Source organism: Grammomys surdaster, unplaced genomic scaffold (genome assembly GCF_004785775.1).
Source record: "Grammomys surdaster isolate TR1022 unplaced genomic scaffold, NIH_TR_1.0 135, whole genome shotgun sequence".
NCBI classification, from domain to species: Eukaryota; Metazoa; Chordata; class Mammalia; order Rodentia; family Muridae; genus Grammomys; species Grammomys surdaster.
The window spans coordinates 2,633,780-2,654,233 of NW_021604593.1; the positions used below are offsets into that span (position 1 = coordinate 2,633,780).

Below are 20,454 nucleotides of genomic sequence, written 5' to 3' on the forward strand. Positions count from 1 at the left end.
TTCTATAGGTAGAACTCTTGTGCAGTATTTTTTTGGTTATTTTGAGATAGAGTCTCCCTTTTTGATAAGGCTAACCTAGAGCTCAAAACCTGTCAATTTGAACTTTCTCAATAGCTTGGATTACAGATGTGCGAACCACACTAGTCCAAAAGTACTTAAAGCAGAATTGACTGTGAAATTTACATAAATCTCTGAGGGGTGTGAAAGTTGGGGCTGGAATATGTTCTGGTAGTATAATGATACAGTGCTGGGAGAAAGCACTTAAAAACAATGTGGAAACATACCAATAATCCCAGCATTTGGGAAACTGAAGCAAGAGAATAGCTGACAGTTTGAAGCTGGCTTCGGCTGCAGAGGGAGACATTGTCTCAAAGCAATGTATTAGTGGGCCTGCATGGTGTCTCAGTGGGTTCAGACACCTGCTAACATGCCTGACCACCTGAGTCTGAGCTCTGAAACCCACACGGTGGGAGGAAAGAACTGACTCCTGCAAGGTGTGCTCTGACCTCCACGCTTAGTGCCGTTTGTGTGTGTGTATATATATGTATGTATGTGTGTGTGTGTGTGTGCGCACAAATGTAATTAAAATTTTTAAATGTGTTAAAGATAATATGACCTCAGTTCTAATTTTTGTTACTAAATAAAACTTTGATTCAGCAGTGAAATGAACTAGTATGAGCCTTTTAAAGAATAAAGTGAATTATAGGACACTCTATATCTTGAAAAGGGTTTAAGAAGAAGATTCTTAAATCCAGGTGTAGTATTGTACACCTTTAATTACAGGACTCCAGAGACAGAGCCAGGTAATTTCTTGTGCATTCGAGGCCAGCCTGGTCTACATAGTGAGTTTCAGGCTAGTCAGGGCTACCTAGTGAGACTCTGTCATTTAAAAAAATAATAATAAAGGATATGGTAGAAGTCACAGATCTTAACTCCCTAAAGAGGAGCTACTGATAAAATTTGAGGGCTTGGAAAGTCGCTTAGAGTTTATGGAGGAAGCCTTGGATTTTATCCCTAGCCTTTCATTTACCATTGTGACACAAGCCTGCAATCCTGGCACTCAGGAGGTAGAGGGAAGATCGGCTCAAAGGGATAATTGGCTACATAACAAGATTAAGACTACAAGATATACAAGACCCTGTTCAAAAATTTAAAATTTGTTAAACTAAGGGACAGATTAGGCTTTGAGGTGATAGAAAATTCAATCAGTTCAGGAATTAAGACTCAAAGCAGTTCACAAACTGAGGAGGTACAAATATCAAGGCACTGGAATTTGGAAAACTGCTAGGTATAGGGACTCACACTTTAATCCCAGCACTGCAGAGGCAAAGGCAAGGGAACCTAGAGTCAAGTCAGCTTGGCCCAGGAAAATCCCAGACTAGCTAGGGCTGCATGGTTGAGACCATATCTCAAAATTAAGTTGGAATTGTTTGTGGATATAATACATTAAAAAATAAATTTTTGGTTGGTAGGAAAGCTTACTAAGGTTGGGGCAAAAATGAGACATAATTAGGAGTGAAGTACAGATGAGACGGGACACTCCACCTAGTGGTGGAGGCTAGAAAGCTAGGCATGGTGGTACAACTTGGTAATTTCAGCCAGCACTTGAAAAGCTTAAGTAGAATTTTGAGTTTGAAGACAAGAGTAAGGCTTTTAAAAGCGGGGCGGGTGGGATGGAGAGTGTAGTGTGTACTGCTCTTCCAGAGAACTTGAGTTCAGTTCCTAGCACTTACATCAGGCCACTTAAAACTAACTCCAACAACTGAGGATCCAACATTTTACACAGGCATATATGCATAAACAGTAATTTTAAAGTTTTTTTTAAACCAAGGGAGTAACTTGAACAAGAAAAAGTTGAAACTTTAAAGGAATTAATGACAGCAGAAGACCAAGCAAGAACTCAAGAAAAGAAGACTTGTTGAAAGCCATAGCTAGATGCTGGGAACGTAGCTAGGTCATCTAATATTGCAGGAAACCCTGGATTTCATTCATAGCACCAAATAAAACCAGATCATTTTCAGCTTCCTACTGACTGCGAGGTTAGGCTACGTGAGACCCTGTCTTTAAAAAAGAAAAAAGAAACTTGGAGGAAAAAAAAGAAATGTAATGGACAAGAGAAGGTGGTTAAAATCTGTTTTGGGCTGGAGAGATGGATCAACATGTTGAAAGAGTGCTTGCTGTTCTTCAGAGGACTGAAGTTTGACTCCCAGCACCCACATCAGGTGGCTTACCATCACCTGTAATGCAAGGGATCCAATCCCTTCTCTTCTGGCCCCTATGGACTCCTGTACACGTATGGTATTCATTCACTCACACACACAGACACACCACGTTAAAGAAAATAAATCTAAAACTTCCAAATAAATGAATGAACCAATGAATAAAACTCAAGTGTTTCTGTTTTTATTCTGGCAGTCAGATATATGACCAGAAGGATACCAAAAGTAACCATGAGTATTTTGAAACTAATGATTAGTAAGTTAATAATAGATTAATATTGGTATGCACTAAGGAAACCCTTTTTATCCTTAAGTTTATTGTCTTTAAGTTCTTGGGCAATTTGTGATAAAGCAAGTCAAGACAGCTATGTTCTAATTCTCTTAGAGTATGAACAAATCCAAGTTTTAAAATGGGGTAATATAAACATGAAGCTATTTTTCCCAAGACATAAAAATTTTTTTTAATCTATTGTTTTCCTTTCGCTAGATTTTATGCCTCCTAATGAATAGACATTTCTGGACTTTTTCTATGAACTTGGGAGATAGGGGTGTAATGGGAGTGTTGATTTGAATGATTTTTTTTTACATTAACACATATTTTTCTGTGTGTTTACAGGTAGGGTGTGAGTGGGTTTGGTTGGATTCTGGACAAGACTATCGTGATGACTCTGAGTTGAGCAGTGACTGCAGGTCCCTCTTCAGCTCTTTGGATTCCAGCCTGGATCTTGATGTGGGCAGCTGGAAGGACACTGAGGATGCAGAGGCTGATGAGCTGGAGGAAAGCAGTCCAGAGAAAGAATCTAGCGAGCTTCTTGTGGAAGATGTCGAGAGTGAAGAACCTCAGGAAGAGGCAGAAAAAGACACATCCCAGAACCTCCTCCACCTCCTCTCTGAGGTAATGGTGAAGCTATTGTTTCCATAGCTAGAAAGACCATACTTTTTTTCCTTTTCCTTTTAATTCTCCTTCCTTCCCCTCCCCTCCTTCCTCCCTCTTCCTCTTTCCCTTCCTTCTCTTGTCTTTCCTTTTGAGATCAGATCTGGCCACTTAGCCCTGGGGACTCTTGAGACCCCTCCGCTTCAGCTTCATCGTCCCAAGGCCTGGAACTTTCCACCACCACGTCCCACCCAACTCTTCACAAGAATGCTTACCCTTGAGTGTTCCTACGACTTACTATCGTTTACTGAAACAAAAGCTCAGGCGCTAAAGAGATGACTCAGTATTTAAGAGCACTGCTGCTCTTGCAGAGGAGTAGGGTTCTCAGCATCTAGAGCTCACAAATGCCTGTAACTCCAGCTCCAGGGGACCCAATACCCTTTTCTGGCCTCTAAGGACACCAACATACATGTGTTATGACTCAGAAGCACACACATAAATAAAAATCTTTTTTGTATGTATGTGTGATGTATGTATGTATGTATGTATGTATGTATGATGTATATATGTATGTATGTATGTTTCTTTCAGACAGGATCTCACTATGCAGCTTTGGTTATCCTGGAACCCACTATGTAGACCAGGCTGGTCTCAAACAGATCTGCCTGCCTCTGTCTTCTGAGTGCTGGAACTAAAGGTGTGCACCACCAACCCCAGAAAATAAAAATCCTTGAAAAATAAAATCAAAATACAAATTCCACTATGCCAGTGGTTGATTGATTGCTATACCCCCAGCACTTGCTTCTGTTATAGAATATACACCAAATGTGTAGCTTGCAACTAAATGTCCTAAATCCACAGTTTTTAGGACACTGGGTCTCAGGGAGTAGAATTTTGACACGCCTTATGATGAGTGTTCTTGCCATATGTTCAAGTGCCATTACCTTGGTTGAGGGCAGAGGATCAACAGATTGAGACAGTGAGGTTATATTTATTCTACAGATGAGCACATTCAAGAGAATTACATCAAGTTCCGCAAGTATCAGTTCAAATATTGCTACTTCTATAGAAGGAATGGATTTCAGATTTTCTTGGTTAATAGTATAATATTATATATATAATGAGAGTATAATTTGAAAGAGCCAAGAACTATATTGACGTGTTCACTATAATGACCCCAGCAACTAACCCAACCAGTGCCTTTAATACAATTTAATGACTGAATGATTGACTGAGTTAAATCCACTTGCTGTCTTAGACTTAGTCGTGCTGACAGTGTGAGCATGTGGTACTACTAATGCATGGTGCCAGTTTCCCCTGCTGTCCCTTTTCATCTAGTAATGAACTTTGATCACAGGTAGCTTATTTAATTAATGGAGCCATTGTGCATTACAACAAAGAATCAAGTGAAACCTGTTGCACTTCCTCCGGAACCTGGCAATAGGAGGGAAGAGTAATGAGAATTCTCCACGTGAAAGAAGAGCCCTGCAGGCAGACTGAAGAGCAAAACTAGACTTAGTGCTGAGAAGCAGCTCCTGAGAGGTTCTGGAAAGCCAGAGGCAGCTCCTGCCCTTGCACATAGTTACGCCGTAAAGGGAATGTCCAGAGTGGAGAGGTAACATGCTTAGATCACCTGATCTTCACAGGGAGGTGGAGCAGAGAGGCTAGAACACAAGGCTTAACCCCAAAGACTTAGAGAAAATTCTTGTGTCCAAAGTCTGGCTTTAGCACGAGTTCTAGCCGTGTGATCTTCAGGATCTTCAGTATGTTACTGGATATTTAGAACCTGTTTTCTCTGTTCCAAACAGATCAGTGTGTTCTACTTGGAATACTAATTGTGTGTGTGTGTGTGTGTGTGTGTGTGTGATTTAAGTGTAAGAATTCAGCCTGACTTTGTGGCACACCCCTGTAATCCTAGCACTCGGAAGGCAAAGGCAAGAGGATCAGAAGTTCAAGGTCACCCTTGGTTACATAATGAACTTCAGACTAGCCCAGGCTACATGACACCCTGTTTTAAAACACAGACTGGCCTGGCAGTGGTGGCACACGCCTTTAATCCCAGCACTTGGGAGGCAGAGGCAGAGGCAGGCAGATTTCTGAGGTCAAGGCCAGCCTGGTCTACAGAGTGAGTTCCAGGACAGCCAGAGCTACACAGAGAAAACCTGAGAAAACCTGTCTCGAAAAACCAAAAAAAAAAAAAACAACCCACAGACAGGGAGGGCTAGGGGTGAGCTCAACTGTGTAGCCCTGGCTCTCCTGGAACTCAATATGTAGACCAGGTTGGTCTTGAACTCAGAGATCTCCCTAGATTAATATAATTAATCTAGGTAGGTAGATTGCTTGCTCAGCATACATACATAAAGCCCCGGTTTGAACCAGTGTACCAAATAGGAAGGGTATGATGTTGCACACTTGTAATCCCAGCAGCCACGAGATGGCAGCAGGAAGATCAGATATTTGAGGTTATCCTTAGCTACACCTGGAAGTAAATAAGATTGGGGTGTAAACAGGCAAACAAGACAATTCAGCAGGCTTTAGTGATGCATACCCATAGTCCTAGCTACTCAGGAGGCTGAGGTACAAGAATCACTTGAACTTGGGGATTGAGATCTGCTTGGACAAGACAGTAAGACCTATCTCAAACCAATAAATAGGTAAACAGCTAAATAGGAAAATAAGGGCCTGTGAGATGGCTCAGCAACTAAAGGTGTTTGCTACCAAGTTTGAAGACCCAGGTTCAATCCCCACACCAACATATTGGAAGGAGAGAACTGACTGCTGAAAGAACTGACTCTGATCTCCACATATTCTTGTGTGTGTGTGTGTGTGTGTGTGTGTGTGTGTGTGTGTCTACGCGTACATGTATACAAATGTAATAAAAACAAAATAAATAGAGAACTAAGACAGCTCATGGCAAGCATAATGCATGGTTCATAATGATTGTTATTGCCAGGAGGTGACGTGTATGCCTTTAATTCCAGCACTCCAGAGACAGAGGCAGGGAGATCTCTGAGTTCAAGACCAACCTGGTCTACATATTGAGTTCCAGGAGAGCCAGGGCTACACAGGAAAGCCTTGTCTACAAAAACAAAAACAAAAAAAAACTTGTTATAGATTATGGATGGGAGTTGCCTCCTCCTGACATCTCTCCTCATATCCCTCCTGACATTGCTCTGATATCCCTCCTGATATCCCTCTGATTCTAGCTGCATCCTGTTCTATGACCTCGGGGAGCATTTACCCCCAACACAAATAGAGGATTATTTTCAGCTGACAAGAAAGCAAAAGCAGAAAACCCACCTTTGAGAGTGAAAGTCTAAACTAAGTGGCAGTAACCTGTTGCCCCTGATATCTGGCCTTAGAAGTTTTGATCTCCTGTCTTAACCTCATAGCCCACTCTGGGTGCCGGGCTCTTGAGGGGTCTCTTTCCTGGAATAGGCAGTAGCTTTCTTAGAAGATGTCTTTACCCACAATGTAGATTATAACAACTATCTCCATTAAACGTGAGAGTATGTGGAAATGTAAAACTCCCTAAAGTTGAAAAGTTTCGTAGGGGAAAGGGCAATGGGGCCCTGCTTGTACCCCCCAGGGAGGTGTCCAAACTGAGGCCTATTTTAGTTTCTTTTTTTCATGTTAAGGATAGAACTTAGAACTTCAAGCATGCTGGTCAAGCACTCTACTGACCTACAGCCCCAGTTAGTGTGCTATAACCAGCTACAAGGCCTCTTGTTATTTAGCTTTCCCAGTGTTCCCCAAACCTTGCCATTTTTCTCCTAACAGTTGTCTTAGCCCTAACATACATAATCAGGAAGTTTAGAATCTCATCGTTGATATTATCTGGTGGGCTAGAATAGCTGATTTTAAGACCACAGGTTATAGTGAAGCGTTGATTATTAGTTGTTTTTTTTTTTTGGTGGTGGTGGGGGAGTTGTTTTGTTGATTGTTGGTTTTTTCCTATAGAGGTCAATGTCAAACTTAAAATTGAGTAAATTCACTTTTTCATCTTGAATCCATTTTTAAATTGCTCAGATTATCATTGAAAACTTTATTGACTTGTCTACTGAAGTCACCTTTCTCTAATTTTTCTGGTGTCTTCATAGAATTAGCCTCTTCTTATATTAAGGTCTGCCTTCATTTACTCTGTGTAAGTAAAATTATCATGCAGATAGTAACTCTCTAAAATTCCTGGTGCTTCTTGGATTTCCCAGGGGGAAGCTCAGCAAGTCTCAAAAGAGGACAATCAAGGCGAAGGGTCTGCTTCAGATGGAGAAGACACGCCCCCTTTAGGTGAGGGTCGTGACGGCATCCGAGTTCAGGAAGCTCCCCTCGTGAATATCCTTTACAACTGTACTAACTCCTCACAACTGTAAGTATAGGGCTGGGCTGTCGCTGAATGGTAGAGTGCTTGTGTAACACACTCAAAGTCCTGCGTGTGGCCCCCAGCACTGCCAGGGCCACTAACATAGGTCTACCTCCAAGAGTACTGGGATTCATACTTTTATTTCTTTCTCTTTAAAATTACTTGAATTCATTACTATGAAACAAATTGTTTTATAAGTTTTTTTTTTATAAAGAAGTTACAGGTGGAAAACCTTTAGAATTTTTTCAACAAGGTTCTCATTATGTTACCAAGGCTAAAAATCAGGTTAAATTTTTAACGTACTATAAATAGAGATTTATATGCTATTCTATTATAAAACAAGCCTGTTTTGGAACTGGAGATATGGCTCAGTGGTTAAGAGTACTTGTTACTTTTGCAGAGGACCTGGGTTCAGTTCTCAGCTCACAGCTGCCCTTAACTCTAGTTCCAGGGAAAATGATACCCACTTCTGACTTCCTTCAGTACCAGGCAGATACACAATACTAATATATACATGCAAGCAAAACACCCATAGGTATAAAATTAAATAAATGTTTTTAGCTGGGCAGTGGTGGCGCACGCCTTTAATCCCAGCACTTGGGAGGCAGAGGAAGGCGGATTTCTGAGTTCGAGGCCAGCCTGGTCTACAGAGTGAGTTCCAGGACAGCCAGGGCTACACAGAGAAACCCTGTCTCGAAAAACCAAAAAATAAAATAAAATAAAGTAAAATAAAATAAATGTTTTTTAAGCTGTTTTGTTGACATTGGTCTCATGGATGGGTGTGTAGCTCAGTGGTAGAGCACTTCCTTAGTAGATGCTTCCTAGGTTCAGTTCGCAGCACTGTGAAAAAGAGGGGAAAATAGAGTCTTTTCCACAAATTAACCTTCTTAATAATTACTGGTTTCATTTACTTTGGAAATGATACTAAGTGATCTACTATTATAAAAATATACCTTAAAAAAAAGCTATTGAAACAGGCCGGGCAGTGGTGGTGCAGTCTTTAATCCCAGCACTCGGGAGACAGAGGCAGGAGGATCTTTGAGTTTGAGGCCAGCCTGGTCTACAGAGTGAGTTCCAGGACAGCCAGAGATATATAGAGAAACCCTGTCTCAAAAACAACAACAACAAAAAACTAAAATAAACAAACCAACCAACCAAACTTAAAAACCTATTGAACAAAAACAGGGCCAGGAGTGCATCCTGTAATCTCAGCATTAGGAAGGCAGGAATAGGATAATAGCTGAAAGTTAAAGGTCGACATGATCTTCTACATAGTGAGTTCCAGGACAACCAGAGCTATAGATTAAAACCATGTCTCAACATTAATTAATTTTATAGATAAGTGTTTTTAAAAATGATTACATTTTTTTCTAAGACAGGGTCTCATGTAGTCCAGGCTACCTTCAAATTAGCTATGTAGTTGAAGATGAAATATTGATCTTCTTTTTCTATCTTCCAAGTGTTAGAAACCATCATCCCTGGCTCTTTGAGATTAAAGTTTATACTTTCCCTTTATCTTGCACATACATTGGGAAAGTGTTAATATAATTGTTTTATTTTTTATAGGTAATTGAGGCACTGAAGACCATATTTTATCTCTATCTATTCTAGAAAAAAAAATGGTCTTACTAGACAAGTCTTGCTCTCCTTGCCTTGTAATGCTCCTGCCTCTGACTCCTCAGTGCCAGGATGACAAGTGTTCCATCATGTCTTGCTCAGATTGTTTACTAGAAAGCAAAAACTAGCCATGTATGTTGGTGCAGGCAGGCTGTAATTTCAGCACTCTGAGAGGCCGATGCTCTGAACTATATAATAAACCTGTTTTCATGTGACATTATTACTGGGGAAATGTGAACAAACATCTATTTACTCCACTAGGGAACTGATGACAGAACAGAGGAATGGGACCTCCAGAGTCCAACCTGGAGAACTAAGTAAGGAGTTTGCTGGGGTCATTGACTCAAAAATAGGGGAGGGATTTCCTACAGGAGAATGGACGTCACAGAGGCAGCTGTGTCCCTGAAACTCTTCTCATACTGGGTAACAGCTTGTGAAAGATGAAACCTTGGATCATCTTCTGTTCAAGTGTAGGCAGCTCAATAAATTGGGGCATCTCCTCAGAAGTCCTTACTATGTATATAATTTTGTGGGGGAGGGTCCTGTGAAACTCTTCTGTTCTGAAGTTTGCCAGTCCTGAGATTTGCCAGTTGTTTCCTTACTGAGCTTACTGAGCCTCCTTTAGAACTCCCCAAGTCTTGTTTGTTTGTTCGTTCGTTCATTTGTTTTGTTTTGAGACAAGGACTCAAGTATACATAACCCTAGCCATCCTGGAACATTCTATATAGACCAGGCTGGCCCAAACTCACAGAGATCCACCTAGCTCTACCTCCCAAGTGCTGGGATTAGAGGCGTGTGCCCACATGCCTGGCAACTTCCTGGGTCTTTAAGGAGTTTCACTTCAAAATGGAATGTTTCAATTCAGAAAAAAAAATGCATATATCTTCTCTATCTAAAAGAAAAAAGAAGGAAAGAAAGAAGAACGGGAGGAAAGAAGCAGAAAGGAAAAGAAAGCAGTAGCACAGCAGTCGTGATGTCTGCTGACCAAATTCCCTTTCTGTTTATTTGGTTTTTGAACAGAGTCTCATGCAACCCAAGTTGGCCTAGAACTCTGTATGTAGGTCAGAAGGAGCTCAAACTTCTGATCCTGTTGCTTCTACCTCCTAAGTGAGGTGATAGGCTTAGCCAATTATCATAAGGAGAGATAGAAAGTTGAAGCAGAAGTTTAAAACTCCTCTAAAAAACTGTCCCATCGCTGGGCTTGGTGCCTCATACTTATAGTCCCAGAATTCACTAGCTTCCTGGTTGACCAACAGTCCCTGGGGTGGGAAGGTGGAGGTACTCCCCAGTCGTAGAGCTCGTTGATAGAGCTCTTGGCTAGCACACTCAAGGTCTATGTTCTAGCATTGGAAAAGAAAACAGACATTCTCCAGACTCTCTTCTCACCCATTCCTTAGTCCTACTGACAGGGACCAAAGAAATGGGGTCTTTTAGGTTCCACTTCTACTACACAGGTACTATTAACGCCCTTGCTTTTACTATTTATGTTGCTTGATATATCTCCATATAGGTAAAATAAAGCGAAGATAGAAATTCTTAAAGTATGCACAGTTGGTTAATTTTTAGTTTATAAAACCATCCATAGTACATATAGTGGATATATTAAATACTTACTATGTAAATGTATGAAGTTCTACAATCTAGTACAAAGGAGCTATTGCTAATTTAGTCTGAGTGATCTCCCATCCACCCTCCTGTAAACAAACCTAATGACACTCATTGGGACACACTCACCCATATCCACACATGTACAATCCCCCACATACCCACACACACATATACACACACATCCCACCCACCGACCCACACCCACACATACACCCCCCACCCCCACCCACACACATACACACACATACAGCCACATACACACATACACCCCCACATACACACATGTATACACTCCCCCCACACATACCCACACACACATCCCCACCCACATACACACACACACAGAAGTAGAAGTGAGGCTATCTGGGAAAAGGAAGGAGATTAGCAGGAGTTGGAGGAGGACAAGAGATGGTGAGGGGTGGTGAAGATGATTGAAATATATTAATGTGCATGTATGAAAATGTAATGAAATCCATTATTGTGTATAATTAATATATGCTAATAAAAACGTTAAATAAAATAGGAATGGCTGGAGAGATGGCTCAGCAGTTAAGAACACTTGCTACTGCTACTCTTGCAGAAGACCCAAGTTCGTTTCCCAGCACCCATATCCGGAGGCTCACAACCATCTGTGACTCAGCGCCAGGGAATCTGATGCCCTCTTCTGGCCTTCTCTGGCACTGCACTCATGTACACAGAAACACACAGACTTACAAAACAAAAATAAAATCTTAAAAATTAAATAAAATAGGAAAAAAGAAAAGAATTTTGTGCTTTAAATGTCTTATTTGGATAGTGGGTTTTTTTGGTAAATAATAGCTTTTAGGAATAAATTGAGTAAAGATCATAGTAAAACTATATGATTTGATGGTACACAATTTAGATCCAGGTGAGGCCAAGTGTGGTGTGCAAGCCTTTATCCCAGCTCTTAGGATATAAAGGCAGGTAGATCTCTGTGAGTTCAAGGCCAGCCTGGTCTACATAGCAAGTTCTGGGCTAGCCAGTGATACTTAGACCATATCTCTAAATAGATTAGTAAATGATTTAAATAGTGCTGGAGAGATGAACAGCAGCTATAAGTACTGCTGCTCTAGTAGGGACCAGAGTTTGGTTACCAGCACCCACAAGGTGGCTCAAAAACACCTGTAACTTCAGTGCCAGGGGATCCATGCAATCAACACATTCATACACATCAAATAAAAATAAAATAAGTACAAAAATTGAATATAGACACAGGTGAAGTGTTATATTAGATGTTGAAGATAGCTGTTAGGAGGTATGAAAACTGAAGAGATGACAGGAATCGTAGTATCACATCAATACATACCATTTGGTATACAACACAAAATGATAATGTGATTTTTTTCCTGAGACAGGGTCCCATGTAGCCCAGGCTAGCCTTGAATTCTCTGTGCAGTCAAGGATGATAAACTTCTGATCTTCCTGCTTCTGTCTCCCAAGTGCTGGAATTACAGATGTGCCACCATGCCTGATTTAGAGAATGTAGAAATTTAAGTGTTAAGAGAATGTTTTCGCCAGTCAGTGGTGGCGCACGCCTTTAATCCCAGCACTTGGGAGGCAGAGGCAGGCGGATTTCTGAGTTCGAGGCCAGCCTGGTCTACAGAGTGAGTTCCAGGACAGCCAAGGCTACACAGAGAAACCCTGTCTCGAAATACCCCCCAAAAAAAAGAAAGAAAGAAAGAAAAGAAAAGAAAAAAGAAAAGAGAGAATGTTTTCAAGGGAATTATACAGCACATAATGTGGAATACATAACATAGACTCTCAACTTTGGAGTAAACAGGGAACTTTTCTTTCTTTCTCCCTACATCCTCTGCCCTGACACAGGGTTTCTGTGTAGTCCTGGCTGTCCTGGAACTCACTCTGTAGACCAGGCTGGCCGCACACTCAGAAATTCACCTGTTTCTGCCTCCTGAGTCCTGAGACTAAAGGTGTGTGCCACCTCCACCTGGCTCAACAGAAAAATTTTCAACTGGGAAAATTATAAGGTGAGATAAAATATTGAACTATTATATCTTGAAAGAAAAGCAAAATTAGAGAATTTAGCCCAAGGAAGGGAGTATCATAAGGAGAAATGAATCTATAGTAGGTGTTATGAGGCTATGGTTATAGCTCAGTGATAGAGTAGTTGCCCAGAAGACAAGATGTCCTAGTACCTAAATAAATCAGTATTAAAAAATGGAACTTGGGTCAGAGAGGAGACTCAGTGTGTAAGGGCACTTGCCGCCAGCCTGCAGATGGAGGTCAGTCCCCAGGACTCACAGGGTGGAAGAAGAGGACTCACTCCTTCAAGTTGCCCTCTAACCTAATATGTGTGTGCACGTGTGTGTGTGTGGATGTGTGTGTGTGTGCACACACACACACACACATCCACACACACTATAAAATAAATTAGGAAAAACCCTAAAACAACTAAGATTCCTATACAGAAGAGGGCTGAGGGCTACAGACTAGAATGCATGAGGGCTTGGGTTTAATCTCCAGAACAGAGAGGAAAAAAAAGAAAAAGTTCAGTTAGGAAACACAGCTTGCACCCAGAACTACTCGAGGGCAAAAGGGCCCACTTGAGAATGAGAGCAGAGGGTGGCCATTATTAAGAGGGTTGCTGAGGGGACTAGCATATTTCTACTGTGTAAAGCAGGCACATGCAGCCTGATACAAGTCGGGGTCCCAGGCTGCTGACAGGTTTCTAGGTACATTGTTCAGAGAAGGATGTGTGTGCATAGTATATTTGGGTAAGGGCTACCAGATACATTCCTAGAAAAATGGTTGGTGTGTGTATAGCCCAAGGAAGTAGAGTTTCAGATTGCTAAACTTGCCTGCCTCTAATGAGGCATACAGAGAAAATAAAAAGGAAAAATATCTAGTTGAGTGTTGGTGGCACATACATTTAATCCCAGTACTTGGAGGCAGAGGAGGCAAATCTGAGTTCAAGGCTAGGCTGGTATATAGAGAAGGTTCCAGAGAAACCCTATCTCAAAAAAAAAAAAAAAGAAAAAAAGAAAAAAAGAAAAGCCCCAAAGCAAAACAATCCCCTTCCCAAAACAAAAAACGAAAAGAAAAAAAGAGAAATATTTAATTTTAGAAATATTTTAATAAAGCATAAGATAATTCTTTGATATACGAGGAATAAATTAATAGTATCTACTATGTGTCAGGTGGCTATATGCACTTAGGAAGACAAAAACTGGACAAAAACTTTTTTTCTTTTTTTAAAGAAATCTTTTTTTTCTTTTGAGGGAGCGTCTTATGTAGCCCAGATTGGTCTTTAACTCATTCTACAGCCTTGAACCTCTGGTCTTCCTGCTTTTACTTCCAAAGTGCTGGGTTATAGGTGTGCACCAGCCTGCCCACTTCAAAAGCCACTTTATAGATCAGTTCTGTACAATCACAGGTACAACTGAACAGGAATACACAAGGCACAGATAAGCCAGGCAGACACCTGCAAGCCCAGCATTTGGAAAGCTAGAGATTCAGGATAGAGGCTGAATGACCAGTTTAAAGCCATCCTGGACAAAACACTGGAGGTTTTTTTTTTTTTTGTCGTTGTTGTTTTGTTTTATTGTTTTTGGTTGTTTTTCAAGACTGGGTGTGTAGCTTTCAAGACTGTCCTGGAACTCACTCTGTAGACCAGGCTGGTGGCTGGTAGCTGGCTGGGATTAAAGGCATGTGCCACCACTGCCTGGCTATAAGCAGAGATTTTTAGAATAGACTTGACTACATAGTTGACCCTTTCTCCAAATACCAGGGTAGGTGGAAGGGAGAAGAGAAAAAAGAAAAGGGCACAAGCAATTTGAGATTTGTAGTGAACACTTACCCAGCATGGTGGCTTAAACCTATAATGTAAATATTGTAGAACATGGAGGAAGGGATGGTTAGTAGTTCAGGGTTATCTTCAGTTACATTGCTAGTTCAAGGCCAGCTGTTTTACACAAGACCCTATCTCAAAAGAAAAAGAGAGAAATAGGAAATAAGTCAATGAAGGTAACCACTTCATTGGGTAGTAGTGACATAGTTTATTGTGGCTGGAGAGAGATGGTTCAGCAGCTAAGAGCCCTTGCTGCTCTTGTAGAGGACCTGGGTTCAGTTCCCAGCATTCATAAGAGGCAGCTGACTACCACCTATGCCTCCACTATCAAGGGCACCCTATTGCGCTCTACTGGTACCAGTTCATTCTTGATGCGCATAAATTCACAGGCATACACAGAGGCACATCAAAGAAAATGTGTTAAAGAATATATAGTCTACTCTCCTTTATAAAAATATTAAGTACATTTTCATACCTATGATACTATATTCCTTCAAATGCATAATTAGGAGCTCTAAGGCTTGAGAAAGCCTCACTACCCACCTAGTGAGACACAGTACCACTTATGAAGCGACTGTCTCTTTTCTGTCATGTATTCTGTAGGAATGACCTAAGCCAAGGTGATCCTATTCAGGATCATTTCCTATTTAAGAAGACTCTTTTGCAAGTCTGGAAGATGATTGCCAGTCACAGGTAGGTTTCAAAAGGGAGATTATCTCTGGAACCAAAACACATACTTGGATATGAGCACAGAAGGGGATATGTCCATCCCTCATGCAAGCCACAGTTGGGGTGTGGGTTGCAGTTTAGCTGGTGATGAGCCTGCACAGAGTGCATGAAGTCCTAGGTTTCATCTGAGCATAGCAAACACTGGCTTGGACCACATAAGCCTACCATCCCAACCTTAGGGATATGGAAGTATATGCCTCCTTCCCATATGTAGATTTTCTTTCCCACAGTAACAGGTCCTCAGAGCAATGGACATGGCTCAGTTGGCAAAATGCCTGCCTAGCAGTCATGAAGACCTAGATTTAATCCTCAGTGTTGCATATACCTGTATACAGGGATACACCTATAGTTCCGGCACTTGAGGAGTCAAGGTAAAAGAATCAGAAATGCGTGGTCATCCTTTATAGTATAGCAAGTTTGAGGCTAGCCTGAGCTATATGAGACCCTGCCCCAAAACAAATTACTAGAGAGGGAGAACTCAGCAGGTAAGAGTGCTAGCTGCTCTTGTAGATGAATTAGGTTCAGTGCCCAGCACCCACAGTGCCCAGCACTCAAGTTCCAGGGCCTCAGATGACCTCTTCTAGCTTCTGTGGGCACTACAAACATGTACACATATGCATGGACTCAAAACATTCATACACACAACATGAAATAAATATTTTAAAAGGGAAACTAAAAACTAGGGTCTTGGAAAACTTGAACAAATTTGTGAGCCTTTAATTTAAAAAGATCATGATGAGCAAGGCATGGCATGGGTGGTACACTTGAACCCCAGCACTCAAGAGGCAGAAGCAGGAGGATCTCTGTGAGTTTGAGGCCAGCCTGGTCTACAAAACAAGTTCCAGGACAGCCAGAGCTATACAGAGAAACCTTGTCTTGAAAATTAAGAGAGAAAGAAAAGAAAGGGAGGGAGGGAGGGAGGGAGGGAGGGAGGGAGGGAGGGAGGGAAAGAGGAGGAAAGAAAGAAAGAAGGAAGGAAAGAAAGATTATAGTAATAGTTAAAATATTCCACAGGTTGCCCCCCCCACCTCTGCCCTATATTCTTGCTGTTTGGAAAGTCAACAAGAAGTCATATGTCATCATTGCTGCTTATTTGTTCTCTCTCTGTAGCCTGGCTCACCTAGAACTCGATATGCTGTCGAGGCAGGCCTCCAGCTCTTGGTGATCCTCCTGTCTCAACTTCCTTAGTGCTATGGAGCCACTATGCCTAGTTCCGCTGCAGTTTAAGTATTCTTGTTACTTGCCACCTGTCTCCTTACGACTGACTCAGCAGGCTGCTTTGTCCTCTTTGGGTTTGTTTCTTAACAGGTTTAGCAGCCCATTTCTGAAACCTGTGTCAGAAAAGCAGGCCCCCGGATACAAGGATGTGGTGAAAAGGTCAGTAGGAAAGGGGCCAAGGGAAAGGTTGGTCACCTTTTTGTTTGTTTGTTTGTTTGTTTATAGACAGTGTCTCATGGAGCCCAGGGTAGCCTTAAACTGGCTAGATAGCTGAGGATGCCCTTGACCTCCTGACCCTCCTGACTCCAATCCCTGAGTTTTGGGATTATAGGCTTATACTACCATGCTAGATTTTTGTGGTGCTGAGGGTTAGACCCAGGGCTCAGTGTGTGCTAGGTACTGCCAGCTGTACTACAACCCCAGGCTGGCTCAGCTCTTCTCTTTGTTGTTTTTGTCTTGTGGGTTGCATGTAGCCCAGGCTGGCTCAGCTTTTCTGTTTGTTCTGTTTTGTGGGTTGCATGTAATCCAGGCTGGTCTCAAGTACTTGAAGTTGACCTTGAATTCCAAATCCTTCTGCTTCTACCTCTGAAGTGCTAGGATTGCAGGCCTGAGCCACTCCACCAGGCCCGTGGTTGCTTCTTTGTCTTTTCACTCTAGTTCCCGTCTATTAGGCTACTTACCATATTTACGGCACTCACAAACCCAAGATCTACTCTACAGCCAATGAAGCTCTGGCTTAAAAAAATTTTTTAATATGCTTTCTGCTCTCCACCCCAACATTATCAACATTGGTTTTAAACTGGTGAGTTCCATTTCTTCCCATTCTGCTTCTCTGTTAACTGAAATTTCTGGTTTTTGAGACAATGTACCCCAGGGTGGCAATGATATTGCTTACAATATCATTGTAATTAGCTGACAATGACATTGGACTCCCGAGCCTCCTGCCTCTACCTCTTGAGTACTAGCGTTACAGATATTGTTAATATTTTGTTTTAAAAATTGTTTGCCATTTGTCTAACTGGAGATGTTTCTGCCTCAGTCTACACAGTGTTACAATTACATACGTGTGCATGAATCCCCTGGTCCATCCACATTTGACAATATTTTCTTGAAGAAAATTTTAAAGGGGACCCTATGTTCATTCAGAAAGACAGTTTTAGACAAGATAAAGATGTTAAATAGAAATTAAACACATTGGCTGAGTGGATAATTTTGGATGTTAGCATAGTACATCTAAAATGTTGCCATAATAGACTTTGTCTACATCAGTGAGTGTTGACCTTGCTGGTGTGAGGACCTGAGTGGATCCCCAGCATCTGTGTCAAAAGCTAGCGCAGTGGCAGTGGCACCTACCTAGAGTTGCATTGCTGGGACATGAAGACAGCAAGGTCCCAGGGTTGCTGGCCAGCCAGTCAGGATGAAGCAATGAGCTGTAGGCTCAGCCACAGAACAACTGAGGAAGGCACTGACATCAGCCTCTGGCCTTCATGTGGATAGACACACACACAGACACACTCACACACAAACACACACACACATACACACACATAAACACAGGCACATATTCATATGTACCCACACACTCACATACACACTCACACACACACATATACACAGGCACACACTCATATATACCCACACACTCACACACACATATACATAGGGACACACTCACATACATACACACACTCACCCAAACATACCCACACACTCACATATACACTCACACACATATACCCAGGCATACACTCACATACACAAACAAACACACTCACGCACACACATATCATCAGTTATGGCAATTAAAAATAATAAAACTCATGTTGAAATTTAGCGCCCCCCCTCCTGCAGGGCAGTGGTGGCACATGCCTTTAATCCCAGCACTTGGGAGGCAGAGGCAGGCAGATTTCTGAGTTCGAGGCCAGCCTGGTCTACAGAGTGAGTTCCAGGACAGCCAGGGCTACACAGAGAAATCCTGTCTCAAAAAAACAAAACAAACAAAACAAAACAAAAACAATAAATGAAACTTAGCCCCCAAGAAAACAGTATTAAGAGGTATTTGCCTCTTAAGAGACACATGCCTTTATCCCAGCACTTAGGAGACTGAGGCAGGCAGATCTCTTGAGTTTGAGGCCAGCCTGGTCTACAGAGCACATTCCAGGACATCCAGGGCTACACAGAGAAACCCTGCTTAAAAAAAACAAAAAAAACAAAAAAAACCAGCCGGGCAGTGGTGGCGCACGCCTTTAATCCCAGCACTTGGGAGGCAGAGGTAGGCGGATTTCTGAGTTTGAGGCCAGCCTGGTCTACAGAGTGAGTTCCAGGACAGCCAGGGATACACAGAGAAACCCTGTCTCGAAAAAACAAATAAACAAACAAACAAAAAACAGATAGGGCTGGAGAGATGGCTCAGTGGTTAAAAACATGGACTGCTCTTCCAAAGGACCAGGGTTCAACTTCCAGCACCCACATGGCAGCTCCTGACTGTCTATAACTCCAGTTTGAGAGATCTGATACTCTCTTACAGACACGCATGTAGGCAAAATACGAGTATACATAAAATAAGAATAAATTACTTAAAAAATAAACAAAAGAAAAGGTGTAGTCTTTAGGAGGTGATTTAAGTAAAAAACTCCATCTTCATGAGTTGGTGTTGGTGTACTGGAGTTTATAATGGAAAGATATTTCTTGCTTTTTCCCCATACAAGTTAGCAAAAACATTCATTCCATTCTGTGGGGCCTAGCAACAAGGACTATCTTAGAAGAGAGGTTATGGCTGGGGAGAGGACTCCGCAAGTAAAGACACTTGCTGTCAAGGCTGATGACCTGAATTAAATCAGTCTGGGTCTGGGGGGAGTTAGCACAGCCATTAAGAATGCTGCCTGCTCTTCCAAAGGATCCAACACCCTCTTCTGGCCTACTGAAGGAACCAGGTACACTTGTCGTGCACACACATAAATTCAGGTAACACACCTATATATGTAATAACAACGCAAGTTCTCCCCAGACCTCCACAGGTACCATGACATATGCCCTCCTCTTTGAGAAAATAAATGAAAATTTTAAATATACTATTAAAAGATTGAAAGACAGTAGAGCAAACACCAAGTCCTGCAGATCTCTGTGTAGCATCTTGTGCTCACGATGTTCATCTGGGCTCCAAACGGCTCAACAGCCCGCCTTTCTAGCTCTGCTGTCTGCAGCACGCATAGTGCCCTCTTGGCCCAACTTTATTCAATGCCTATATCTATCTTCGGTAGGAATGCCATGGCCCTAGTATTCCAGTATCCCAGAGTCTTCATTACAACTTAGGCTTCATCTTCACAGCCTCACACAAGGGGCGCTCAGCCATCTCTGCGCTTCTGGGCACCTTATTGTCTCAGTACAGTCAGAGGCTTCTCTTCAGTGACAATTAAAGCTGTGTGGTTACCTGCGCTCTCCTTGTTTACAGTCATGCTTGTGTTCCCTTCCTTGCCACATTTCAGTTTTTTACTTCCTTTGTTCCACTTGTTGCTCTTTCTCATTACAGATCTGAATGAAAGCATGAGCGGTACACAGCCTTATGCTTTCCTGCCATGAAATTCCCTCCGACAGACAGATCGGTCTATGACTTTAATTCAGCCTCCCTCAAGTGTCCAGACATTGACAGAGTCTATACAAATGCTTTGCCCGAAACCTGAATGACCTGTAACACAGTTCCCAATAGAATTCTTGTTTACCTCTGAAACCTCATGAGCTAAGCCCCTACATTCTACATTTTCCTCTGCCTCTTTGTCTTACAAACTCCTACCGAAAGAGCCTATTAAACTCTTCTCATAACGTTTAAGGGCTTTTCTAGCCCAAGTTTCCAAGCCCTTTCAGTTTCCTCTCCAAAATTAGCTTCAAAGACCTAAGAACCTGAAAGTCAGATTTATCACAGCAGTGGCCCCACTCCTGGTACCAGTTTCTGTCTTACAGTTACTTTCTGTTACTGTAATAAAATACTCATAAGAAATCAACTTAG

The 20,454-nt window shown here is 41.9% G+C and overlaps 1 protein-coding gene across 3 annotated transcripts in view; it reads left to right on the forward strand.

Annotated features, from left to right (window-relative positions):
• The first annotated feature begins 1,625 nt into the window (after positions 1-1,625).
• Positions 1,626-20,454, forward strand: part of LOC114617252 (bromodomain-containing protein 8-like) — a 22,092-nt gene continuing 3,263 nt past the window's right edge. Inside the window, exons 1-4 of one of the 3 annotated variants that reach the window (XM_028762821.1) lie at positions 1,626-3,114; positions 7,302-7,459; positions 15,108-15,197; positions 16,542-16,610. In XM_028762821.1, the coding sequence (XP_028618654.1) occupies positions 2,791-3,114; positions 7,302-7,459; positions 15,108-15,197; positions 16,542-16,610 (641 nt within the window). In that variant the 5' untranslated portion in view covers positions 1,626-2,790. The remainder of the gene's footprint in view (positions 3,115-7,301; positions 7,460-15,107; positions 15,198-16,541; positions 16,611-20,454) is intronic. The other 2 variants (XM_028762822.1, XM_028762823.1) reach the window with 2 other exon arrangements.